Source organism: Bombina bombina, chromosome 2, assembly GCF_027579735.1.
Source record: "Bombina bombina isolate aBomBom1 chromosome 2, aBomBom1.pri, whole genome shotgun sequence".
NCBI classification, from domain to species: Eukaryota; Metazoa; Chordata; class Amphibia; order Anura; family Bombinatoridae; genus Bombina; species Bombina bombina.
In genome coordinates this window covers 607,226,137-607,251,293 of record NC_069500.1, presented here as the reverse complement: position 1 = coordinate 607,251,293, position 25,157 = coordinate 607,226,137, and the positions used below count along the sequence as shown (strand labels likewise).

At 40.5% G+C, this 25,157-nt stretch overlaps 1 protein-coding gene across 1 annotated transcript in view; it reads right to left on the bottom strand.

Moving 5' to 3' along the window:
* The window catches only part of DOCK8 (dedicator of cytokinesis 8), a 515,743-nt gene that overhangs the window by 31,041 nt on the left and 459,545 nt on the right, over positions 1-25,157 (bottom strand). The window contains exon 47 of the mRNA XM_053699981.1: positions 21,705-21,811. Within this exon, the coding sequence (XP_053555956.1) occupies positions 21,705-21,811 (107 nt within the window). The remainder of the gene's footprint in view (positions 1-21,704; positions 21,812-25,157) is intronic.

The following is a 25,157-nucleotide window of genomic DNA, read 5'->3' as shown; positions in this document are numbered from 1 at the left end:
GAACAAGAAAGAAAGTACCTAACAGTTAACCATCCAAGAATTCCGGTACTATATACGGTACCTAAAATCCACAAGAATCTCCACCAGGTTGACCCATTGGGGCATATGTATCAAGCCCCGTATGGAGCTTGATGCCCTATGTTTCTGGCGAGCCTGCAGGCTCGCCAGAAACAGCAGTTATGAAGCAGCGGTCACAAAGACCGCTGCTCCATAACCTGACCGCCTGCTCTGAGCAGGCGGACAGACATCGCCGCAAATCAACCCGATCTAGTATGATCGGGTTGATTGACACCCCCCTGCTGGCGGTCGATTGGCCGCGAGTCAGCAAGGGCCGCGTTGCACCAGCAGCTCTTGTGAGCTGCTGGTGCAATGCTGAATACGGCGAGCGTATTGCTCGCCGTATTCAGCGAAGTCTGGCGGACCTGATCCGCACTGTCGGATCAGGTCCGCCAGACTTTGATAACTAGAGGCCATTGTGTCTGCAATAGGATCTATTATGCAGCCTATGCAACATACCTTGATAAGATCCTACAACCCATGGTGAGGAATATGGTTTCTTTTTTTATTTAACTCTTCAACCATGATTAAAATATTGAAGGACATTCAGGTCCAAGAAAACACTATTCTGGTCACCACGGACATCAACAGCTTGTATACAGTGACCTCACATGGGGAGGGCATTCGGGCAGTAACACAACAACTCAGACGTTACCCGTATGTAGGACCACCAGAAGACTTTCTCATGGAAGGGTTACGCCTATGCCTGGAAAACAACTATTTCAGGTTTGAGAGGGACTATTACCTGTAGGTCTCTGGTACGGCCATGGGGTCGAATGTGGCCCCCACAGACGCCAATCTTTTCATGGCAGAATTTGAAACTGTGGGTACGGACGCATTCAAGGATGAGAGAATAATATTCCACAGAAGGTACATAGATGACCTCTTCATCCTATGGCAAGGAGCTGAGACAGAACTAACAGACTGGTTTGTGGACATTAACCAGGTACTGTACATCCAACAGTAAAATTCAAGATTGCCTATAGCAAAGAGACATTCGAGTTCCTTGATCTACAGATCTATAAAAAAGAAGGTAGATTAATGACTACTCTATATAGGAAGAAGACGGATACAAATTCTATTTTCCATGCTAAAAGCAGCCACCCAGCAGCCCTTATAAGGGCATTACCTATTTCACAGATGAAGAGGGTGATAAAGAATAATTCCGAAAAAGAGAATATGGAGCACCAACTACACGACCTTACCATACAATTTCAAAAGAGGGGTTATAAGATAAGAGCACTTCAGGAATGTAAAGAAAAAATCAAAGATGATACCCAAAACTCCCTTCTACAGTCAACGACTGACAAAGAGGAGGGTGACACCCCTACAATGGTATTAACTTACACACAGAGAGATGAGAGTATACCGTCGGTTGTCAACAAATACTGGTCTATAGTGGAATCGGCTACAAGGTTACCCTTTAAAGATGTGAAACCACCCAGATAGGGTACCGCAGGGGTAAATCCTTGAGAAACCATCTTATACAATCCGACCCTAGAGACTGCTATTCTCCAAAATCATGGCTCCAACAAGCCTGAGGCTGTCATAGATGCTTGGGGTGTGTTACCTGTAATGGTTTGACAACTGGCAAATTCTTCAACCACCCGTACAAAAAAAGAAATTATTTGTTGTCAGGCATTTAGCTTTGCTCCCATGACTTTCATTGGGGTGTATTCATTTTTGCAACATGGTCTTGAATGAATTTGTTAGGAAAAATCCTTTGCTGTGGGTGCAAATGAACAAACCTTGGTTGCGATCAATGGCCCGCATTTATGGGAGTATTTTGTAGTATAGTGTCCCATAGAATATGTTGTTTCTGAAAGGTAAGTAAAGGTTTTCTGACAAATCTGTATGCTGAGCACTGTATATACTAACACATATACATAGTTATACATGTATGTATGTCTATGTTTGCCTGCCTTTTTTTCCTAACACCTGAGACCTCCTATCTTTAAGCCCTTTTAACTTTTGTGTGCAATATTTATTTTAAATATTTTTTATTAGATAGTGTTATTATGAGTTTAAATATACTTTGTATTTTTGATGTGTTATTGTGCAACTTTTTTGTTTTGCAAAGCACTTAACCAGAGCTCTGAAGTTGCGGTAATCATTCTAGTGTAAATCACTAGCAATTGCGTTTACTTTCAACTTGTAATACTAGCGGTAAACCCGAAAGAGTGCAAACACCCACGTTAAACCCCTTATCACTTGCACGCAAACGTTTGAGCTCCACTCATGATCTGGCCAATAATGTCTACAGCTCTACATAGACAAAGTTCTGCATATGTAAAAGCATTATGTGTGCAGCTGCACATGCAATAAACATAACAGTTTATGTAGATTTGCATATAATAATAGTGTACATAAAAGTATATGAAACACATTACTGCAAATAACATTCCAAAGAGCATAAAATGTAAAACAGTATAGAGAGTGCAGACTGACAGAAAACAAACTATCAGTTTACAGTCCACTTGAAAAGAAGGGAGTAAATACTTCATGGACCTATATATAGGTATTAATTAATAGTTATAAATATATGACAATCGCACATGTCATTATGTTCAGTACAATATATACAGTATTTGTACATATTATAGTAAGTTGTGTACACTGTAGACTACATAAGTATATGCCTGAGGTTTACATCTGCCTAAAGGTCTTTGGAAAAAAACTGCATATATGACGTTATAAATGATAAACATTTAGGAATAAGTGATTACTGCTCCAGTAACTATGACACATTCAGTATATTCAACCTTTTCAGCAGAGAGTTTAACAAAAGTATGAAACTCAATAATAGCTACTAAATATTCTGCCATAGCCTTTTGCAAGCTATTTTTTGTTAATTTTTTTTTTTAAGTCTTACATTTTTTATTGATATAAATTACAATCGGGTACAAAAGTAAAAAATAAACGCCATGTGTGGAGTGCGCAGGCTCCTACTTTACAGGTACATAAAGAATCCAACAAAGTCAAACACATGGAATTAATATTTGTGCATGTTATACAAAATAATACCAGTGTAAGACTTTTTAAAGTAGGTACAGGAGGGAGGGAGGAAAGAAGAAGGGGTGGGATGGGGTGTAGGGAGCTGGAAGGGAACCTCACAATAAAGGTAGTCTGTCCAAGGTTGCATATCATGTATCTGTCGTGACATTAGGAGACCAGGTGGTGTTGTAGCGCGTATTCCAGTCTGCCCATATAAGTTCGAATAAATCTGAATTGTTTAAGGTATAGAATACACTTTTCTCCATATTATGAATGTATGCCATTGAGTTTAAGATAGAGGGCCAATTTGGGGGAGTCATACTTTTCCAGGATTTGGCTATTGCTGCTTTGGTAGCCGTTAGTAGATAAATACATAGATATGCCTGATGCTTGGGTAAAGCACGAGTACCAATGTGAAGGAGAGCGTTTGAGGGTTTTTTGGGGAGTGCTATAATCAAGCCAGCCAAAGTCCGGAAGCAGGTATTCCATAAGGGTGTTAGAGTAGGACAGTCCCACCATATGTGTAGAGTGTCCCCTCTTTTCCCGCAGTTATGCCAACATAGGGGTGAAGTAGATTCATACATTTTATTAAGCCTAGTGGGGATGAGGTACCAGTGTGTTAAGAGTTTATAGTACGTTTCAAATAGGGTGACGCAATGTAAGGCCTTCTTGGTAAGGGAGATTACATGTTGCCACGTCTGTGGGGATATGGTCATGTTTAGATACGATTCCCATTTGAGTAGGTGAGGAAGCTTATTCTCAGCATCTGTGCTTCCTATTAAGGAGTAATGTATTGAAAGAGGTCTATGTAATCTATTGCCTTGTTGCCAAGTTATTTCCCATAATGTGCGGGGGCGACATAATTCAGGCTTAAAGCCCCAGCTGAGCAGGAAGCTCCTTAACCTAGTATATTCATATATCATGTGTTGGGGAGGTACAGATTAGGTCTGTAATTCTGTTAGTGTTAGGAAGCGTTGGGTTGGAGAAGTAGACCAAAGATCTGAGACTGTCTGAACAGAGGCTGTGGTGCTGAAGATAGACCCGAGTGGAGACCCCAAGAGGTGAGAAGAGCCAAGCCTTGAGGAAGAGTAGATATTACATGACTTTGGTTATCTCTTGTAACCACCAGATTCGTGGGGGTGTCCCCATCGATACTTGATATTAGATTTTCTGAGGGCTAAAGTGATCGGTTGGTAAGTTTTACGGTATTGTAGAGTGTGCCCCGATAAGTCAGGCAAGAGTTGTATGTCCTTGAATTTCTCTGATAGGGGCGGTCTCTTAAAAGCGGCTTGCATTACTTTATAAACATAGCTGTGAAAGCAGACAATTACATCCCGTGGTTTTTCTATGGGAACAGATCTAGACCTTAAAGCTCTATGAGCTCTTTCCATTGTATCTGTTAGGCCTTCCGGGGATCCCACTAGCTCTATAAATAGCTCTCTTAGAAAAGACTGCAGATTGGAGGTCTCGACTCTCTCTGGAATACCTCTGAACCGTATGTTATTTCTACAGGATCTATCTTCGATATCAGCCATTTTGAATTCAAGCTGGGTCAGCTGGTCCGCCAGGTTTTCAGAATAGGCTAGTAAGTTCGTCCTATTTACCGCCAGGTCATCTTGCTTCCGCTCGAGCGCTTCAACTCTGTCCCCAATCTCAGAAATATCCTTTTTCAGTTCTGCAGAAGAGCGCTGAATTTCCTGAGTAATAGAGCGTGTCTGATTGGCCAGCATCTTTTGTAAAGTGGACTTCGTAATGTAATGATGTGACGATGTGTCTCTGAGCGCATACTCGATTGGGATTCTGCATCGAATGATTAAGGATCACGTAACTCCTCATTGGGGACTATGTTAGGCTCTTTTCCGGATTGAGTAAAATGGTCATATACAGTCTTTTTAGTAATAGTAGGGGTCTTCCCTTGTCTCCTGGATGTGTGAGGCATGTTAACAATACTTTGAGGTTAAGCTGTAAATCAAAAAGTTAGTTATGGATAGAGAGCACAGAATTAACCTAAGAGTATAAGGCACTTTAAGGCAGGGTTTACTGACCCCAATTACATATATTTTACTGCGGAGCAGGGTTGGTGACCTCTCTTCAGGGCCTAAAGCATTTTTGTTGAGTCATCATTTAGATACAAGAATTTTTATGTCTCATAGACAAGAGGCAGCCCCAGATATCCGACCCCCATGCACCTCAGGTATATAGGGGATACAACTATATAGAAGGGAAAAAGGATAGGGGAAGTGACCAGTCCATACAAGCTGGACCGGAAATGAGGAGGCACAGGGGGGCCCTCAGCAATCAGTCTAGGTCTGCGAGACACCAAGTCTGTGCTAATAACACACCCTGTTATTAAAATGTACAATAAAGCAATACAATTCACAGAAGGTCAGGCAAAGAGTATAGTTAGGTAGTGGTACGCCAAAAAAAAAGAAGTTTTCCCTAATTACGATGAGTGAGGGGTAGGGATAGGGTATGACCTAAGGTTTAGGAATTAAGCGTGTAGTTACCTAGGGATGTGGATCAAAAAGTATATAAAGGGCATAATGTGGAAGAGAATATGGGCCTAGCTAGTTTAGTGCAGAAGACAATCAGTATATTAATGAGACACTCCACTCTGAGCCTGGGCTGCAGAGATACATAAGCTGGCGCAGCAGCCAAAATACATTAAACATTTATTTCACCAACGTCCAGAATAGAGGTTAGTCCTAAGGCATTAGAGAAATAGGGCTCAGGTGAATAGCAGAGTATTCTAGTTAAAGTTTATAGTGGGAGATAGGAGCTCTCCCTATTTTTAGGGAACCCAAACAAGGAGCCTTAGATGTGAAGAAAACCTTTGATTAGGAACAAGGGTGAACACTTACATGAGTGTGGATTAGGACATTATCTCAGCTTTTCCAATGTGATGTTTGCTGACAAGGGCTATCATAACTGTAGTTTTAACTAGGTATGGTTGATTTCCCTGATCTTCGTCTCAAAGGGACTAAGGTAAGGCTGATGGTCTCTGGGAAGTTAGGCCCGGGTTAGGGTAGGTTTATGGCAAGCTGTACTGTTGTACTGTAACAGCCAAAATAATTATATACTTTAGTAAGGCCCCTGCAACCAATTCTGAAGTGTCAACATGAGGTACACTTAAGGTAATGTAAAGCTTTGTTCTCACCCGTGTCCTCACTGATGTTGATGACCTTAGATCTGTCCTCATATCGTATGTAGGCCCAAGCAGGCCTCGACTGTATCTCTAGGGAGACAGGCCTCGCACCGGAACCTCCCAGGAATGCACAATACTTCACAGGCAGCCTTTCAGCTAACACAGGGGCCACTCACAGTCTATTTCCAGTGGGGTGAATACGGGATCTTGCTTGCTCAGTTTTCTAGCCCCTCCAGTGACGGCTTCTTCCATATCCGCGGGCAAGATGGCCGCGGTTCGCACCAAAAAGGGCCCAAGGTGAGTGTCTGGACCTCCGAATGCCCCCTTTTTCCTCCGCAGGGTCCTCTGACTGTCCCCTCACTCCTTCTCAATCCCCAAAGATTTAGCCTACCGAGGCTTGGTGGCTGGAGCTTTGGGTCGTGTCAGGTTGCAGCTAGGGCGTTTAGATGGGGTAGGGGGTCCCGCGATCACCTTAGATGTAGTGTCAGCTGCGGGTCGTGTCACTGCAGCCAGGCTACGCCTGTGACTCAGTTCTTCAGTTCTGGAGCGGATCCCCGACCCTCCGGAGCCTGATGAGATGTAGCTCTTCAATACAAGCAGCCGGTTGGAGTCTGGCCGAGAGCCTCCCACCCGATGTCACCCAAACTTCTCTTCTGAATTGTTAGCAGGCAATATGTCACCCCTAAATTAGAGTTTAGGCGACTAAATAGCAGTTTTATTAAGGTGTTCAGCTATCAAAAGCCTGGAGCTCTGATAGAGTGCTTCTGATCAGCTCAGCGGTTGACTCCGCCCCCCCTGCAAGCTATTTTTAAACTCATATAATCCCTTGAGGAAGCAGAAGGTTGTAATTGATTTGTATGTAAAATTAAGGTACACAACTGCCACAGAGTTGGTTAACCTAGTACACTGGAACAGATTTGCCAAATAAACAAGTAAATGAGTCCTCTAAAATGTTGACACTGATATCAGTGGGGACAGATTCAATTTGTTCCATACAGTAGACATACACTTAAAAAAGAAAAATGGTAGAGCCCTCTACACTAAGCCCAATAACCCTTCTGACTCATAGTGTTAGACATAGATTCACTGGATTCCATAATGTGCAAAAAAAAAAAAGCTGACACTAACAGAACATGAAAAAATTGGTTAGACAGTGAGCACATTAAATGGTAGAGGACCCTTTACTAACTTCCCTCAGAAAGTGCCCCTAAGTGAACCCCTGACAGCTCCTGCATGGGTACTTACCCCCTCCAGCAACAGGATCACCCTTAAGAGCAGGATTATTTTGCAGAATACTGAACTGAAGCTGCTAAGGCCTTTTCCAACCTAACTATAGCTCCTGAGTGAGGAGGAAAAGACTGTGAAGATGAGGGGCCGGGGCTACCACCTGGCACCTGGTGTCAGTGCCTCAAGGAGGCTTTTAAAGTGAAAAACTTTGTACTGAAATAAAGTTTACAAATAAACAGTATAAAACATGCCCCACAAACATTAAAAAATCCCCCCCCCCCCCCCAGAGCTAACTGGATTGTTTCTGAGGGAACCGCTGATTGCGTAGAGCAATCAGCAGTTTTCTTAATGGACCATACACCCATTTTAATTTTTTTTACAAAGTTGGTGAAAAGGGTGTACCAGAGCTACCAAATGGTCCAAAAGGAGCGCTGCTAGTAATCCTACAGCATCCTCTAGAGTAATATAGTTAGGGTGACCATATTGCAGCTTTAAAAAGGGACACATATGAAAAATACATATGTCAGGGTTCTTATATAAAACATAGAATACCGAACACACATCACACTCATATTTTCTGCCCTAGCCTTTCTTCAGTGCGCTCCTAATCATACCCTATTCAGTGTCCAGTAGAGAGCCCATCCAGTGCTGGTATGTGTAACGCAGAGGATATCTGTAGGAAATACCTGTATCCCTCAGGAGGAGGCTGTGGGCTATGTCCCTGCAATGCCTGAGGGTAGTTATGGCTAAAACCCCATAAGGAAATACTGCGCACATAACAGGGTATTCCTATGTCCCTGTATAATTCAGCTGCTGTGAATTCTCTCTTCTATCTTCTTTGTGAATAATAACTCCCAGGGATTAAGGGTCTCACATTGGTCTGAGCTTCCAAATATAAATCCATAAGCAAGTAGCTTTAACACCTCTATTCTCAACCATCTCCTGAGAGGCCAAGAACAGAACTGAATAGAGATGGGAAGTGGGAGGGATTTTAAACTCTTGTATGGGTTATTGACATCCTCCTAGTGGTGGGAAATATATACCAAATGTTATGGACGACTATAGACCATCATCATTTTACGAAAGAAATACACAAAAGACCCATTACTCTGATAGAAAAACAAATGCAGATACTGTACACTTATAATAGGGTAATCTGATTTGTACTGCCTGCGTGATTTAAATTGTAATATGTGCCCCCAGCTCCCTGTTAACTATTTTTTAAAGGCAAAGTTTTCCTTTCCAATGAACTTCATTATTTTCTATGGGAGACAGATCACCATTTGCAGGTACATACTTTTTTTTAGGTGGGGTGGAATCCCTGGCCTGGAGGCAGCCCATAATTTTTTTTTCATGTCCTGTCTGGTGAGATTTTCTGGCGAATGCTCATTACATTCTGCTAAATTCACTAAGCCTACAAAGGTCTCACCAGATTCTCTAGGGTCACTAGTTATTCTTTGCATTATTAAGTGAATCAGCTGCATAGATTAAGAAACTAGTGATGCTGGGAATATCCTTAAGTACAATTTGCCTAATGGGTAGTCATGCTTAAAAGGACATGATACCCAAATGTGGAAGCAGTTGAAAGTGATGCAGTATAGTTGTAAAATGCTGACTAGAAAATATCACCTGAACATCTCTATGTATATATAGATCTCTATGTATATATTACTTAAAAATGTCCTCAGTAGCCACTTCCCATTGTGAATTGGGTCCCTGCATTCAAATCCTGCCAATTTCCCTGTTTTTTGTGTCATTTGTATTGCAAGTCTCTCTATGGTATGTGAATTGGGTCCCTGCATTCAAATCCTGCCAATTTCCCTGTTTTTTGTGTCATTTGTATTGCAAGTCTCTCTTTTTTGCATTTGCCTGTAGTCTGTGTAATAATTTATGTATTTACTCTGCTGATATCTAGTCTTCATCTATGTGATGTTCAAACCTTGCAAATATGTGTTATGATTCCTAAATTTATAATTTCACTAATAGTATAACCCCAGCTTCCCCCAAATTTTAACCTATCTCACCCTGAATCGAATTTTCCCAATTGGCCTTTGACTGTATTTAATTGTTTAATTTAAACCTAATTTATTGCATTCAGCTGAATGCTCTGACCTATAAATTTAAACACTGCTATGGGGTAAGCAATGCAGGGGTAGCAATACAGGCTTAGGTAGCAAGATTGTAAGATCATCTGTTCACATCTCTTAACTTAAGTGAACATTTATAAGAGAGGCACAACAAATTATACAAGAATTGAACAAGGATTGGACAAGGGATAAGACAAGTTCTGTTTTAATACTAAGTTTTATACACTGTTTGACTATTTTGTAAAAATGCTAAATATCTTCATATTCCTTTTTACCACCTGTTGTCTGTTTAACAAACTACTTTACTTAATTACTCCTTACCCCTCACCACCTGCACTGCTCATTAGCCCATCTATCTCAACCTCACCTTACTTTTGCATTCATGAACTCCACACATTCCTAAAGACTCTCTCTCCCCCTTGCAACTCATCACAAAAAACAGTCTCACTACTGCAAATCCGCATCTCATCTCATGTCACTCTCCCTCTTGCTCATACTAGCTGCTGGCGAGATCTCCCCTAATCCTGGTTCCCCACAACTTCCTTGCCCTGCACACCCATGTGTACCCTTTAATAGACTTCAAAAACAAAACTCTAGTAACCTTAATCTCATTCCTCTTGCATCTAAAGTCACCACCCCCTTCACTTGTGCACTTTGGAACTCTTGCTCTGTTTGCAACAAGCTCACTTCTATCCATGACCTCTTTATCTCCCACTCTCTCAATCTTCTGGCTCTCACAGAAACCTGTCTCTCTCTTCAGACACTGCTTCCTCTGCTGCACTGTCACATGGGGGTCTCCACTTCAGTCACACTCCTAGGTCTGACAATAGATAAGGAGGTGGTGTTGGTATTTTACTTTCCTCTCGTTGCACCTTTCAACAAATACAGACCTTCTCTTCCCTCACATTTTCTTCATTCGAAACCCACATGAGTCGCTTATTTTCTCCCCTCTCTTTACGTGTTGCAGTCATATACCGCCCCCTGGCTCCTCAACTCTATTTCTAGTACACTTTGCCACCTGGCTACCTTACTTCCTTTCCTCAGATATCCCTGCCCTCATTCTCAGTGACTTCAACCTCCCTGTTGATAATCTCACTGCCTCCTCTGCAAAACAACTTCTGCAACTCACTTCCTCTTTCGGTCTGTCACAATAGACTGACTCTCCCACTCACAAAGATGGTAACTCCTTTGATCTGATTTTCAGCTATCGATGCACTATCTCAAACTTCCCTCCTTCTACCCCTCAGACTAAACTTCACAGAAGTATCAAGTCACTAGATCAGCAACAGCTCGCTAGCTCTCTTGAACCTCTTCTCTCTTTCATCCCCTCTTTTTCCTGTCCTGATGAATTTATCTGCCACTATAACTCCACCCTTACATTGGTCCTTGATAATCCGGCCCCACTTACCATAGCTCGGAAAAACAGAATTTATGTTTACCTGATAAATTTCTTTCTCCAACGGTGTGTCCGGTCCACGGCGTCATCCTTACTTGTGGGATATTCTCTTCCCCAACAGGAAATGGCAAAGAGCTCAGCAAAGCTGGTCACATGATCCCTCCTAGGCTCCGCCTACCCCAGTCATTCGACCGACGTTAAGGAGGAATAATAGCATAGGAGAAACCATATGGTACCGTGGTGACTGTAGTTAAAGAAAATAAATTATCAGACCTGATTAAAAAACCAGGGCGGGCCGTGGACCGGACACACCGTTGGAGAAAGAAATTTATCAGGTAAATATAAATTCTGTTTTCTCCAACATAGGTGTGTCCGGTCCACGGCGTCATCCTTACTTGTGGGAACCAATACCAAAGCTTTAGGACACGGATGAAGGGAGGGAGCAAATCAGGTCACCTAAATGGAAGGCACCACGGCTTGCAAAACCTTTCTCCCAAAAATAGCCTCAGAAGAAGCAAAAGTATCAAACTTGTAAAATTTGGTAAAAGTGTGCAGTGAAGACCAAGTCGCTGCCCTACATATCTGATCAACAGAAGCCTCGTTCTTGAAGGCCCATGTGGAAGCCACAGCCCTAGTGGAATGAGCTGTGATTCTTTCGGGAGGCTGCCGTCCGGCAGTCTCGTAAGCCAATCTGATGATGCTTTTAATCCAAAAAGAGAGAGAGGTAGAAGTTGCTTTTTGACCTCTCCTTTTACCCGAATAAACAACAAACAAGGAAGATGTTTGTCTAAAATCCTTTGTAGCATCTAAATAGAATTTTAGAGCGCGAACAACATCCAAATTGTGCAACAAGCGTTCCTTCTTTGAAACTGGTTTCGGACACAGAGAAGGTACGATAATCTCCTGGTTAATGTTTTTGTTAGAAACAACTTTTGGAAGAAAACCAGGTTTAGTACGTAAAACCACCTTATCTGCATGGAACACCAGATAAGGAGGAGAACACTGCAGAGCAGATAATTCTGAAACTCTTCTAGCAGAAGAAATTGCAACTAAAAACAAAACTTTCCAAGATAATAACTTAATATCAACGGAATGTAAGGGTTCAAACGGAACCCCCTGAAGAACTGAAAGAACTAAATTGAGACTCCAAGGAGGAGTCAAAGGTTTGTAAACAGGCTTGATTCTAACCAGAGCCTGAACAAAGGCTTGAACATCTGGCACAGCTGCCAGTTTTTTGTGAAGTAACACCGACAAGGCAGAAATCTGTCCCTTCAGGGAACTTGCCGATAATCCTTTTTCCAATCCTTCTTGAAGGAAGGATAGAATCCTAGGAATCTTAACCTTGTCCCAAGGGAATCCTTTAGATTCACACCAACAGATATATTTTTTCCAAATTTTGTGGTAAATCTTTCTAGTTACAGGCTTTCTGGCCTGAACAAGAGTATCGATAACAGAATCTGAGAAACCTCGCTTCGATAAAATCAAGCGTTCAATCTCCAAGCAGTCAGCTGGAGTGAAACCAGATTCGGATGTTCGAACGGACCCTGAACAAGAAGGTCTCGTCTCAAAGGTAGCTTCCAAGGTGGAGCCGATGACATAATTCACCAGATCTGCATACCAAGTCCTGCGTGGCCACGCAGGAGCTATCAAGATCACCGACGCCCTCTCCTGATTGATCCTGGCTACCAGCCTGGGGATGAGAGGAAATGGCGGGAACACATAAGCTAGTTTGAAGGTCCAAGGTGCTACTAGTGCATCCACTAGAGCCGCCTTGGGATCCCTGGATCTGGACCCGTAGCAAGGAACTTTGAAGTTCTGACGAGAGGCCATCAGATCCATGTCTGGAATGCCCCATAGTTGAGTGACTTGGGCAAAGATTTCCGGATGGAGTTCCCACTCCCCCGGATGCAATGTCTGACGACTCAGAAAATCCGCTTCCCAATTTTCCACTCCCGGGATGTGGATAGCAGACAGGTGGCAGGAGTGAGACTCCGCCCATAGAATAATCTTGGTCACTTCTTCCATCGCTAGGGAACTCCTTGTTCCCCCCTGATGGTTGATGTACGCAACAGTCGTCATGTTGTCTGATTGAAACCGTATGAACTTGGTCCTCGCTAGCTGAGGCCAAGCCTTGAGAGCATTGAATATCGCTCTCAGTTCCAGAATATTTATCGGTAGAAGAGATTCTTCCCGAGACCAAAGACCCTGAGCTTTCAGGGATCCCCAGACCGCGCCCCAGCCCATCAGACTGGCGTCGGTCGTGACAATGACCCACTCTGGTCTGCGGAATGTCATCCCTCGTGACAGGTTGTCCAGGGACAGCCACCAACGGAGTGAGTCTCTGGTCCTCTGATTTACTTGTATCTTTGGAGACAAGTCTGTATAGTCCCCATTCCACTGACTGAGCATGCACAGTTGTAATGGTCTTAGATGAATGCGCGCAAAAGGAACTATGTCCATTGCCGCTACCATCAACCCGATCACTTCCATGCACTGAGCTACGGAAGGAAGAGGAACGGAATGAAGTATCCGACAAGAGTCCAGAAGTTTTGTCTTTCTGGCCTCTGTTAGAAAAATCCTCATTTCTGAGGAGTCTATAATTGTTCCCAAGAAGGGAACCCTTGTTGACGGGGATAGAGAACTCTTTTCCACGTTCACTTTCCAGCCGTGAGATCTGAGAAAGGCCAGGACGATGTCCGTGTGAGCCTTTGCTCGAGGGAGGGACGACGCTTGAATCAGAATGTCGTCCAGGTAAGGTACTACTGCAATGCCCCTTGGTCTTAGTACCGCTAGAAGGGACCCTAGTACCTTTGTGAAAATCCTTGGAGCAGTGGCTAATCCGAAAGGAAGCGCCACAAACTGGTAATGTTTGTCCAGGAATGCAAACCTTTAGGAACCGATGATGTTCCTTGTGGATAGGAATATGTAGATACGCATCCTTTAAATCCACCGTGGTCATGAATTGACCTTCCTGGATGGAAGGAAGGATAGTTCGAATGGTTTCCATCTTGAACGATGGGACCTTGAGAAATTTGTTTAAGATCTTGAGATCTAAGATTGGTCTGAACGTTCCCTCTTTTTTGGGAACTATGAACAGATTGGAGTAGAACCCCATCCCTTGTTCTCTTAATGGAACAGGATGAATCACTCCCATTTTTAACAGGTCTTCTACACAATGTAAGAACGCCTGTCTTTTTATGTGGTCTGAAGACAACTGAGACCTGTGGAACCTCCCCCTTGGGGGAAGTCCCTTGAATTCCAGAAGATAACCCTGGGAGACTATTTCTAGCGCCCAAGGATCCAGAACATCTCTTGCCCAAGCCTGAGCGAAGAGAGAGAGTCTGCCCCCCACCAGATCCGGGTCCCGGATCGGGGGCCAATATTTCATGCTGTCTTGGTAGCAGTGACAGGTTTCTTGGGCCTGCTTTCCCTTGTTCCAGCCTTGCATTGGTCTCCAAGCTGGCTTGGCTTGAGAAGTATTACCCTCTTGCTTAGAGGACGTTAGCACTTTGGGCTGGTCCGTTTTTACGAAAGGGACGAAAATTAGGTCTATTTTTTGCCTTGAAAGGCCTATCCTGAGGAAGGGCGTGGCCCTTACCCCCAGTGATATCAGAGATAATCTCATTCAAGTCAGGGCCAAACAGCGTTTTCCCCTTGAAAGGAATGTTTAGTAACTTGTTCTTGGAAGACGCATCAGCCGACCAAGATTTCAACCAAAGCGCTCTGCGCGCCACAATAGCAAACCCAGAATTCTTGGCCCGCTAACCTAGCCACTTGCAAAGTGGCGTCTAGAGTGAAAGAATTAGCCAATTTGAGAGCATTGATTCTGTCCATAATCTCCTCATAAGGAGGAGAATCACTATCGAGCACCTTAATCAGTTCATCAAACCAGAAATATGCAGCTGTAGTGACAGGGACAATGCATGAAATGGGTTGTAGAAGGTAACCCTGCTGAACAAACATCTTTTTAAGCAAACCTTCTAATTTTTTATCCATAGGATCTTTGAAAGCACAACTATCCTCTATGGGTATAGTGGTGCGTTTGTTTAAAGTAGAAACCGCTCCCTCGACCTTGGGGACTGACTGCCATAAGTCCTTTCTGGGGTCGACCATAGGAAACAATTTTTTAAATATGGGGGGAGGGACGAAAGGAATACCGGGCCTTTCCCATTCTTTATTAACAATGTCCGCCACCCGCTTGGGTATAGGAAAAGCTTCTGGGAGCCCCGGCACCTCTAGGGAACTTGTCCATTTTACATAGTTTCTCTGGAATGACCAACTTTTCACAATCATCCAGAGTGGATAATACCTCCTTAAGCAAAATGCGGAGATGTTCCAACTTAAATTTAAATGTAATCACATCAGATTCAGCCTGATGAGAAATGTTCCCTGAATCAGTAATTTCTCCCTCAGATAAAACCTCCCTGGCCCCCTCAAATTGGATTAGGGGCCCTTCAGAGATATTAATATCAGCGTCGTCATGCTCTTCAGTAACTAAAACAGAGCAGCCACGCTTACGCTGACAAGGGTTCATTTTGGCTAAAATGTTTTTGACAGAATTATCCATTACAGCCGTTAATTGTTGCATAGTAAGGAGTATTGGCGCGCTAGATGTACTAGGGGCCTCCTGAGTGGGCAAGACTCGTGTAGACGAAGGAGGGAATGATGCAGTACCATGCTTACTCCCCTCACTTGAGGAATCATCTTGGGCATCATTGTCATTATCACATAAATCACATTTATTTAAATGAATAGGAATTCTGGCTTCCCCACATTCAGAACACAGTCTATCTGGTAGTTCAGACATGTTAAACAGGCATAAACTTGATAAGAAAGTACAAAAAACGTTTTAAAATAAAACCGTTACTGTCACTTTAAATTTTAAACTGAACACACTTTGTTACTGCAATTGCGAAAAAAACATGAAGGAATTGTTCAAAAATCACCAAATTTTCACCACAGTGTCTTAAAGCCTTAAAAATATTGCACACCAAATTTGGAAGCTTTAACCCTTAAAATAACGGAACCGGAGCCGTTATAAGCTTTAACCCCTTTACAGTCCCTGGTATCTGCTTTGCTGAGACCCAACCAAGCCCAAAGGGGAATACGATACCAAATGACGCCTTCAGAAAGTCTTTTCTAAGTATCAGAGCTCCTCTCACATGCGACTGCATGCCATGCCTCTCAAAAACAAGTGCGCCACACCGGCGCGAAAATGAGACTCTGCTTATGCTTTGGGAAAGCCCCTAAGAAATAAGGTGTCTAATACAGTGCCTGCCGATATTATTATATCAAATACCCAGATAAAATGATTCCTCAAGGCTAAATATGTGCTAATAATGAATCGATTTAGCCCAGAAAAGTCTACAGTCTAAATAAGCCCTTGTAAAGCCCTTATTTACGATCGTAATAAATATGGCTTACCGGATCCCATAGGGAAAATGACAGCTTCCAGCATTACATCGTCTTGTTAGAATGTGTCATACCTCAAGCAGCAAGAGACTGCACACTGTTCCCCAACTGAAGTTAATTGCTCTCAACAGTCCTGTGTGGAACAGCCATGGATTTTAGTTACGGTTGCTAAAATCATTTTCCTCATACAAACAGAAATCTTCATCTCTTTTCTGTTTCTGAGTAAATAGTACATACCAGCACTATTTCAAAATAACAAACTCTTGATTGAATAATAAAAAACTACAGTTAAACACTAAAAAACTCTAAGCCATCTCCGTGGAGATGTTGCCTGTACAACGGCAAAGAGAATGACTGGGGTAGGCGGAGCCTAGGAGGGATCATGTGACCAGCTTTGCTGGGCTCTTTGCCATTTCCTGTTGGGGAAGAGAATATCCCACAAGTAAGGATGACGCCGTGGACCGGACACACCTATGTTGGAGAAACATACACTCATCCTCAGCCCTGGCATACTCCTCTGACACGGTACCTACTTAGATGTTCCCGTACTGCTGAGCGACAATGGAGGAAATCTGGGAGTTCTGCTGACTTTCTTCACTATAAGTTCATCTTGAACTCTTACTATTCTGCCCTTAATCTATATAAGCAACATTACTTCTCTACTCTTATCTTTACTCTTTCTTCAAACTCAAAACGTTTGTTCTCCACATTCAATACTCTTCTCCGCCCACCCCAGCACATCCCACCACAACTTTTCTCTCAGCTCAAGATTTTGCTAGCTACTTCAACAACAAAATCGACTCCATCAGAAATGAAATCAGCTCTCACATACTACCGGTCTCCCACCCCCTCAAAAGCTCACAATCATCCAATAACCCACATAGCCATAAATTAAGCTCTTTTGCCCCTGTTACAGAGGAAGAAGTTTCTGCCCTTTTACTATCCTCTCACCTCACTACCTGTCCCCTCGACCCCATCCCCTCACAACTACTCCCCTCCCTCTCTTCTACCCTTACCCCTATACTCACACACATCTTCAACCTCTCCCTCAGCACTGGTATCGTTCCCACATCTCTTAAACATGCATTAGTCAAACCTATCTTCAAAAAACCTTCTCTCGATCCAACCTCCCCATCCAATTACTGCCCTTTTCCCCTACTCCCTCTTGCCTCAAAGCTTCTTGAAAAGCTAGTATATGCGCGTCTATCCCATTTCCTTACATTAAACTCCCTCCTTGATCCACTGCAATCTGGATTTTGCCCCCTTCACTCAACAGAGCCAGCAATTGTTAAGGATACCACAACCTACTTACAGAAAAATTCAAAGGCCACTTCTCTCTACTTATCCTCCTTGATCTGTCTGTAGCCTTTGACACTGTCGACCACCCTCTTTTGCTCCATACCCTCCAATCCTTCGGAATCTGCAACACAGCTCTCTCTTGATTCTCTTTCTATCTGTCTAACCGTACCTTTAGTGTAGCCTTCACTGGAGCATCCTCTGCCCCATTACCTCTTTCTGTTGGGGAACCGCAAGGCTCTGTCCTCTGTACCCTTCTCTTCTCAACCTACACGTCCTCATTAGGTTCCTTAATAAAGTCCCATGGGTTTCACTATCATCTGTATGCCGACGATACCCAAATCTACCTCTCTGCACCAGAACTATCTCCTTCCTTGCTAACCCGTGTCACTAACTGTCTCTCTCATATCTTATCTTGGATGTCCTCTCACTACCTCAAGCTAAATCTCTCCAAAACTGAGCTCCTTATTTTCCACCCTTCTACCAAAATCTACACCCCCCCATGTGTCTATAACTGCTGATAACTCCATCAATACCCCAACCTCACATGCCCGATGTCTTGGGGTCACACTTGACTCAGATCTTACTTTCACTCCTCACATTCAGTCCTTGGCTAAAGCCTGCCGCTTCCACCTTAAAAACATCACTAAAATCAGACATTTCCTTACACAAGACACAACTAAGATTTTAATCCACTCTCTCATCCTTTCCCGCCTCGACTACTGCAACTCCATCTTCTCTGGTCTCCCTAGCTGCCGCCTAGCTCCTTTACAATCCATAATGATTGCCTCTGCAAGGCTCATCTTCCTTACACATTGCTCTTCATCTGCCGCACCTCTCTGCCAGTCCACCTCCATAAGAGCCAACTACAACAGTGCAACTCTCGGCAGGACACTCTACCCATTTGATCCCTGTAATTGTTTTTATATACCACCTATGTTCATAGCGCTGCAGAACCTGTTAGCGCTCTACAAATAAATGATAATAATAAAAATAAAATAAAAGGGACTTTAAGCAGCCAATCAGGATTCTAGTCCCATGACCTGCAAGGGAGCGTGCATCTGGCAAGTACAGACACAATTATGAAATGTCTCCCCTCAGTTTAAGGACGTTTACTATGAAATCTTGCAACAGTTCAGTGAAATCTCATTAAATCACAGTAAAACCAAGTGTGACATCAGGACTGATGAAGCTGACAGTAGCTGAAGTTTACAGAGTACTTACTATAGTGAGCTGAAGACATTTTGCGGTAAAATATCTTTCTTTTTACCTACAGATGTTCATGTGATATTTGTTACAGTTATGCTGCATCACTTTCAAGTGATTTTACATATGGGTATTGTCACGGTATTGCTGAGTGACATTAGATAATATATGTATATACACATGTACCTATATATGATAAGATTAAAGAATTTATATATTAAATATTAAACTTGGACATGTTCTGACCATTGCTAGATACATTAATTTGTATTGCAAGTCTGATGTCAGAAATTGGGTGACACCACACCCTTGCTGATTACACTTCAGAGTTCAAAGCAGACAAATGTCCCCACTTACTATGCAGATTGCACTTTGATGTATATCTAAATAACTCAATTAAAACAATTGCCCTGATACTTACCTAATTCAAGATGCCCCTGTGGACCGGAGCCTAGATGTCTGCAGTGTGGGAGAGATCTCAGGATGGACAGCAAATTTAAATATCTATCATCTAAGTGTTAATTATTCCATATGGAGTTAAATATACAAAACCCTAGAATCCTCGTCTGAGTTAAAGGGACAGTATACTGAAAAATGGTTTTTCGCTTAATGTTTACAATTGCTTTTTTTACCAACTGCAGAGAAAAAATGTATGAAAAATAGCTTTTTATGTTTTTTTGTGTATATTAAAGCTCTGATTTTGTGTTTTGAAGCCACAGCCTAATAAAATGGGTTGAGCTTGTAGTTATAATCAGATCTCATTACTGTATCACACTGTATACATATACCTGCTTCTTTATCTTGTATCTTTCCATAAATCAATTACCAGTACTTGGAGAGAACAATGGAAAATCAACATTGTATTACCTTATCTCTGCTATATCCCACTTGGAGTGTAGTTTCTTCTGCTGGCTGTGTTTACAAAGCTTATCTATAGCTGGGACCTGCGGCCACAAACTTTCAGAATAGGTGGGGATACCACATGCTAAATCAACAATTTCAAATGCCAATATAAGGGTAAAGGAGCTACTTGTAAACAATTTAATACACTCCAGCAGGTAAAGTGGATCATTGGGAACAAATTAAAGGGGAGAAGTTTTTTGAGTAAACTGTCCCTTTAAAGGTATCTAAGGAAGAAATATCTTAACCTGTGTAATTTGAAAGCACAAGAGTTTGAAGATTTAAAGTTAAACCAATTGTCTATATAGTTTTTATACGAGTTAATATAATTACTGATAAATATATATATGGGTCATGTTATATATATCTACGATGTGTCTGATGCCCAAGATACTGTATTAAATATGAAGTGAAATGAATATATAGCCGTATATTTAAAATAAATAACATCTTCTTTGTTTTTCAGACATCTAATATACATATGAGGTTCCAAATATGACTGGTATATACTGGTATATAAATGTCTATGTAATTTGTGCTGTGAATTATATAATATGCTTTTATACACTCAGCATTGGAGATGTACTAGATATGACATTATATAATTTTTCTGTACTATTTACTAATGAAACTACATTCCGTTGCCTATTGTTCCCCCAGTGTTTAGTGCGAGAATTGCAGACACAGGTATCCAATTAAGGAAATTGGATTACAAAGTGGCATTCCCAATAGCCAATGAGAGTTAAGGGCGCACACAGATTCTATTGGGTGATTAAGAAATGGGGAGGAGTTTGGCCTTGGACGAAAACTCCTTGCACAAGGAGAGAAGGGCCCTTGCTGCCTCTTTTTGGTGACTTACTGACTGAGCCTTGCCTGTTTATATTGTTGCAATCCTGCAATAGCTGCCATTTTTACAGAGTGACGAGAGTGTGGGTACACAGTCATCTGTAAAACAAATTCTGTTGGGACCCTCTTTCTGGATAAGAGATTATTGGGCTTAATTCTCTCCCAAAATTTGTGCAATATATCCACACATATAACAATAGAAATATCTGGGATAGTTAACTCTCAATGGAGCTGGTAATGTATTAAGCGGTTTGATGCTGTTATATTTTTTAATGTTTTGAAGCTAAAATATTCTTTATTGCTGTAGTTTAATTGAAGCTAGTATTTAAAGAGGTACTTTATATTTGCAACGCTAGTATTGACTAGACCAGTGTATTTCATATATTAAATATACTAGCGCTAAGTCAATATAAATTATAAATTCAAATGAGTTACTGTGATATATTAAAACAAAACTTGCATTTATTATTGTGGTTAAATCTCTGGTTGATTATTTGAAGTATTTTAAGACTATTTGGGCCAAAAAGTTTAATTATATTTTTCTGGAAGTTCTATTAGATTTATTGAGATTTGGTAAGATTTGTTTTGAAATATCTGGTTATATTGTTAACTAAGCATTGTTAAGTTAGTAGTCCATATTTTGGCTTTGGACTAAGTGTTGCTGGTTAAATACAAATTGTTCTTGTAAAGTTCATGTGGGATATTTGTTAAGTGATTCATTTTGAGTTAAGGTTAATTTATAGAAATATTGTGTCCACACATGGGATAATAGACAATATCTACTGAATAGTAATTAATCTAAATATCTATATAGCCTGCTTTATATTTTAATATTGTATTGATAAATTTATAGATATAACTGGTCATATGTGATATTCAGCTACTACATAAATATAATCAATGTGTATATAAAGATTAACTGATCAGAATTATTCATAATTACAATACGTAACACGTTGGTGGCAACTGCTGCTGATAAATACACCAACATTACAGGAGACGTATCAACAGTATTGTGTCCCTTCAAATAAATGTAAAACTATCGGTAAAACAAATAGAAGGTTAAGTATATCATTTAGCAGAAAAAATATTTTTCTCACATGCACAGGCTATGAATATATATCTTTGCTTCACTTACCGCAGGATAAACTCTTTAAAACACAATCTCAGCTTATTGTGATGCCTATAGAGTTTTGGATCAGCTGGAATTTCAGCCAGAAATACTTGAGCTACCTCTAGTGGCCCCTAGAAAAAGAAAGCAAAATGTTTAAAATTGCATGCAGTACCCCACCATAACCACTTATATAAATAACTCATAGTAAGACACAAAGTTCCACAGAGTTCTAGATCCAATATTTCTCAGAGGTGTTTAACAGCTTATGGCACAATCAAAGCCATATGTGTTTCTAACAACTTTAATTGTGGCTGATATTAAAATACTGTTTGAAGTATTGATTGATTATCATGATGAGGGCATCAAATTACAGGATGAGAATGGTGAAATACTTGTTGCTGTTTACAGAACTCTGATATGGAAGTTCCGGAGCCCTTGCTTAAAGGGTTAGCTAAATACTCCCACTTGAAAGATAACATGCAATAAAGCATAAAATGCTCAATAAGAGATGTGTACATTACACATTATCAGTATAATTACTTAGCCCCAAACCCCCCCCCACAGAATGAAGCTCAATAAAAAGTTGTTATGAATGCACAAGAAAAAATACAAAGAAAAATGTTCAGATATTTGGTACATTTATAATTGCAATATAATTGTAAACTAATCATCATCATCATTAAAAATATAAAAGAAATATAAATAACATGGGGAAATCAAAGTCAGAGGGGAGCCAGTCAAGTAGAAAATAGGATACTGGTAATAGATGTGAGCATTAATTATATTTTGCCTATATAATCCAAGGGTATCTTTATTGCTTTGGGTTCTATCATATATGTATATAATTTATTTTTTGTTTTTCTTTTTTTAACATGTGTTGAAAAATATATCTAAAATTGCACTTTTAAAGTATGAAATGTATACTCAAACTTGTAGATTAAATGTGATCATCTAAATGTTCAGTTATTATTGCAATTATTTCATGTTTATATGTGTTATAAAATTGTTAAAAAGTATATACAATTATTTATTGAACTAGTCATGAATTTATATTAAAGGTTAAAGTGAAGGTAAACTTTGATGAATGAAAGCCCGTTTTTTTAAAAAACAGAATTTATGCTTACCTGATAAATTACTTTCTCTTACGGTGTATCCAGTCCACGGATTCATCCTTACTTGTGGGATATTCTCATTCCCTACAGGAAGTGGCAAAGAGAGCACACAGCAAAGCTGTCCATATAGCTCCCCCTCAGGCTCCGCCCCCCCAGTCATTTGACCGACGGTTAGGAGAAAAAGGAGAAACCATAGGGTGCAGTGGTGACTGTAGTTTAAACAATTATTTTTAACCTGGCTTAATTACCAGGGCGGGCCGTGGACTGGATACACCGTAAGAGAAAGTAATTTATCAGGTAAGCATAAATTCTGTTTTCTCTTACAAGGTGTATCCAGTCCACGGATTCATCCTTACTTGTGGGATACCAATAACAAAGCTTTAGGACACGGATGAAGGGAGGGAACAAGACAGGTAACCTAAACGGAAGGCACCACTGCTTGCAAAACCTTTCTCCCAAAAATAGCCTCCGAAGAAGCAAAAGTATCGAATTTGTAAAATTTGGCAAAAAGAAAAGAAGAGAGGTAAGTTTTTAATCAAAACGGATGCTTTGTAAACTTTGATGGATGAAAGTGCCCCTGTTTTTAATAGTATTTTAAAAAACGGGCTTTCATTTATCAATTGCTATGGACACTATATAGCAGCAAAGTTTGCAACTATCTATAACATTGCTATAAGCATTGTTGCAAACACTGCTGCCAAAGGGCACATTCCTGAGCTCATCTAGGATTACTCTTTGACAAAGGATACCAAAAAAACTAAGCAAAAATGATAATAGAAGTAAATTGGAAAATTGTTAAAAGGGACTGTCTACAATAAAAATGTTATTGTTTAAAAAGATAGATAATCCTTTTATTACCCATTCCCCAGTTTTGCACAACCAACACAGTTATATTAATGTACTTTTTACCTTTGTAATTACTTTGTATCTAAGCATCTTCTGACAGCCCCCTGAACACATGACTTTATTTATTATCTATTGACTTGCATTTAGTACTGTGTTGTGCTAACTCTTAAATAACTCATCGGCCCATATGAACTAGCAGTCTCCTGTTGTGAAAAGCAAATACAAAAGCATGTGATAAGAGGCTGTCTGTAGTGGCTTAGAAACAGGCAGAAATGTAGAGGTTTAAATGTTATAAAGTATATTAATATAACAATTTTGTTGTGTAAAGCTGGGGAAAGAGCAGTAAAGGCATTATCTATATTTTTAAACAATAACATTTTTAGTGTAGACTGTCCCTTTAAGTCTATACAGTCAAATTTTTACTTTATTGTCCCTTTAGGTTAATGCTATGAACATATGAAGAACAATTATGTAGTGGCTAAACTTGTGCCAAAATATTTATTAAAATAATTTTATACTTTGCAAATATTGAGATAAGTGGATCTTTAGGGAACATTTACCCCCTCCCTTATATATATATATATATATATATATATATATATATATATATTATATATATATATATATATATATATATATATATATATATATATATATATATATATATATATATATATATTATACATATATATATATATATATACACACACATATATATATATACAGGTATATATACATATATATATATATATATATATATATATATATATAATACACACACACACATATATATATTGTATATACACATATATATATTTATACATATATATATATATATACATATACACATATATATATTTATATATATATATTTATACATATATATATATTTATACATATATATATATAGAAACAGTAATGTAAAATAACTGCAACATCCAAAGAATGTTCAAAGTAGAATATTTAAGCCTTTAAATATTGAAACAAAGTTCTGACTCCGGAGGATACAACGTTCATAAAGCAATAGGTAGCAAAAGTAATGATCCAGTAGAAATTCCCCCTTTACACGCTCTGCACATTAGTAATAGACAGCAAACGACAGCAAGTAATTCACAGCTCTAGTGAACAGCAGATTTATATGTATCAAGCCACACACAGGTATCAGGTAAAAAATCAGGGGGAAACCGTGTTCCCAGGAGGCACTACCGCCTCAACTCACCACCACACGGGTGCACCGATTAACCTCTTGTCTGGTGTGTATGTTCAGCGTCCCTTAGACATTAGAGCTGACTTATCCAGAGGCTGTAGCGTCTTCGGCAGAGCGTCCCACTAAGCGGGAGGGGGTGTGTTCCGATCCTCTGGCATCATGTGATTTCCGTAAGCCAATTGGAGAAACGATCTGTAATGCTTGGAAATGCCTCCGTGAACCTTGGAGCTTAAAGTCCTTTGACCGCTGCTGCAACCCAGTTAAAAGTGCACAACCAAAGAAGAATTGTGCAGACAACGGTCAATGTTGATA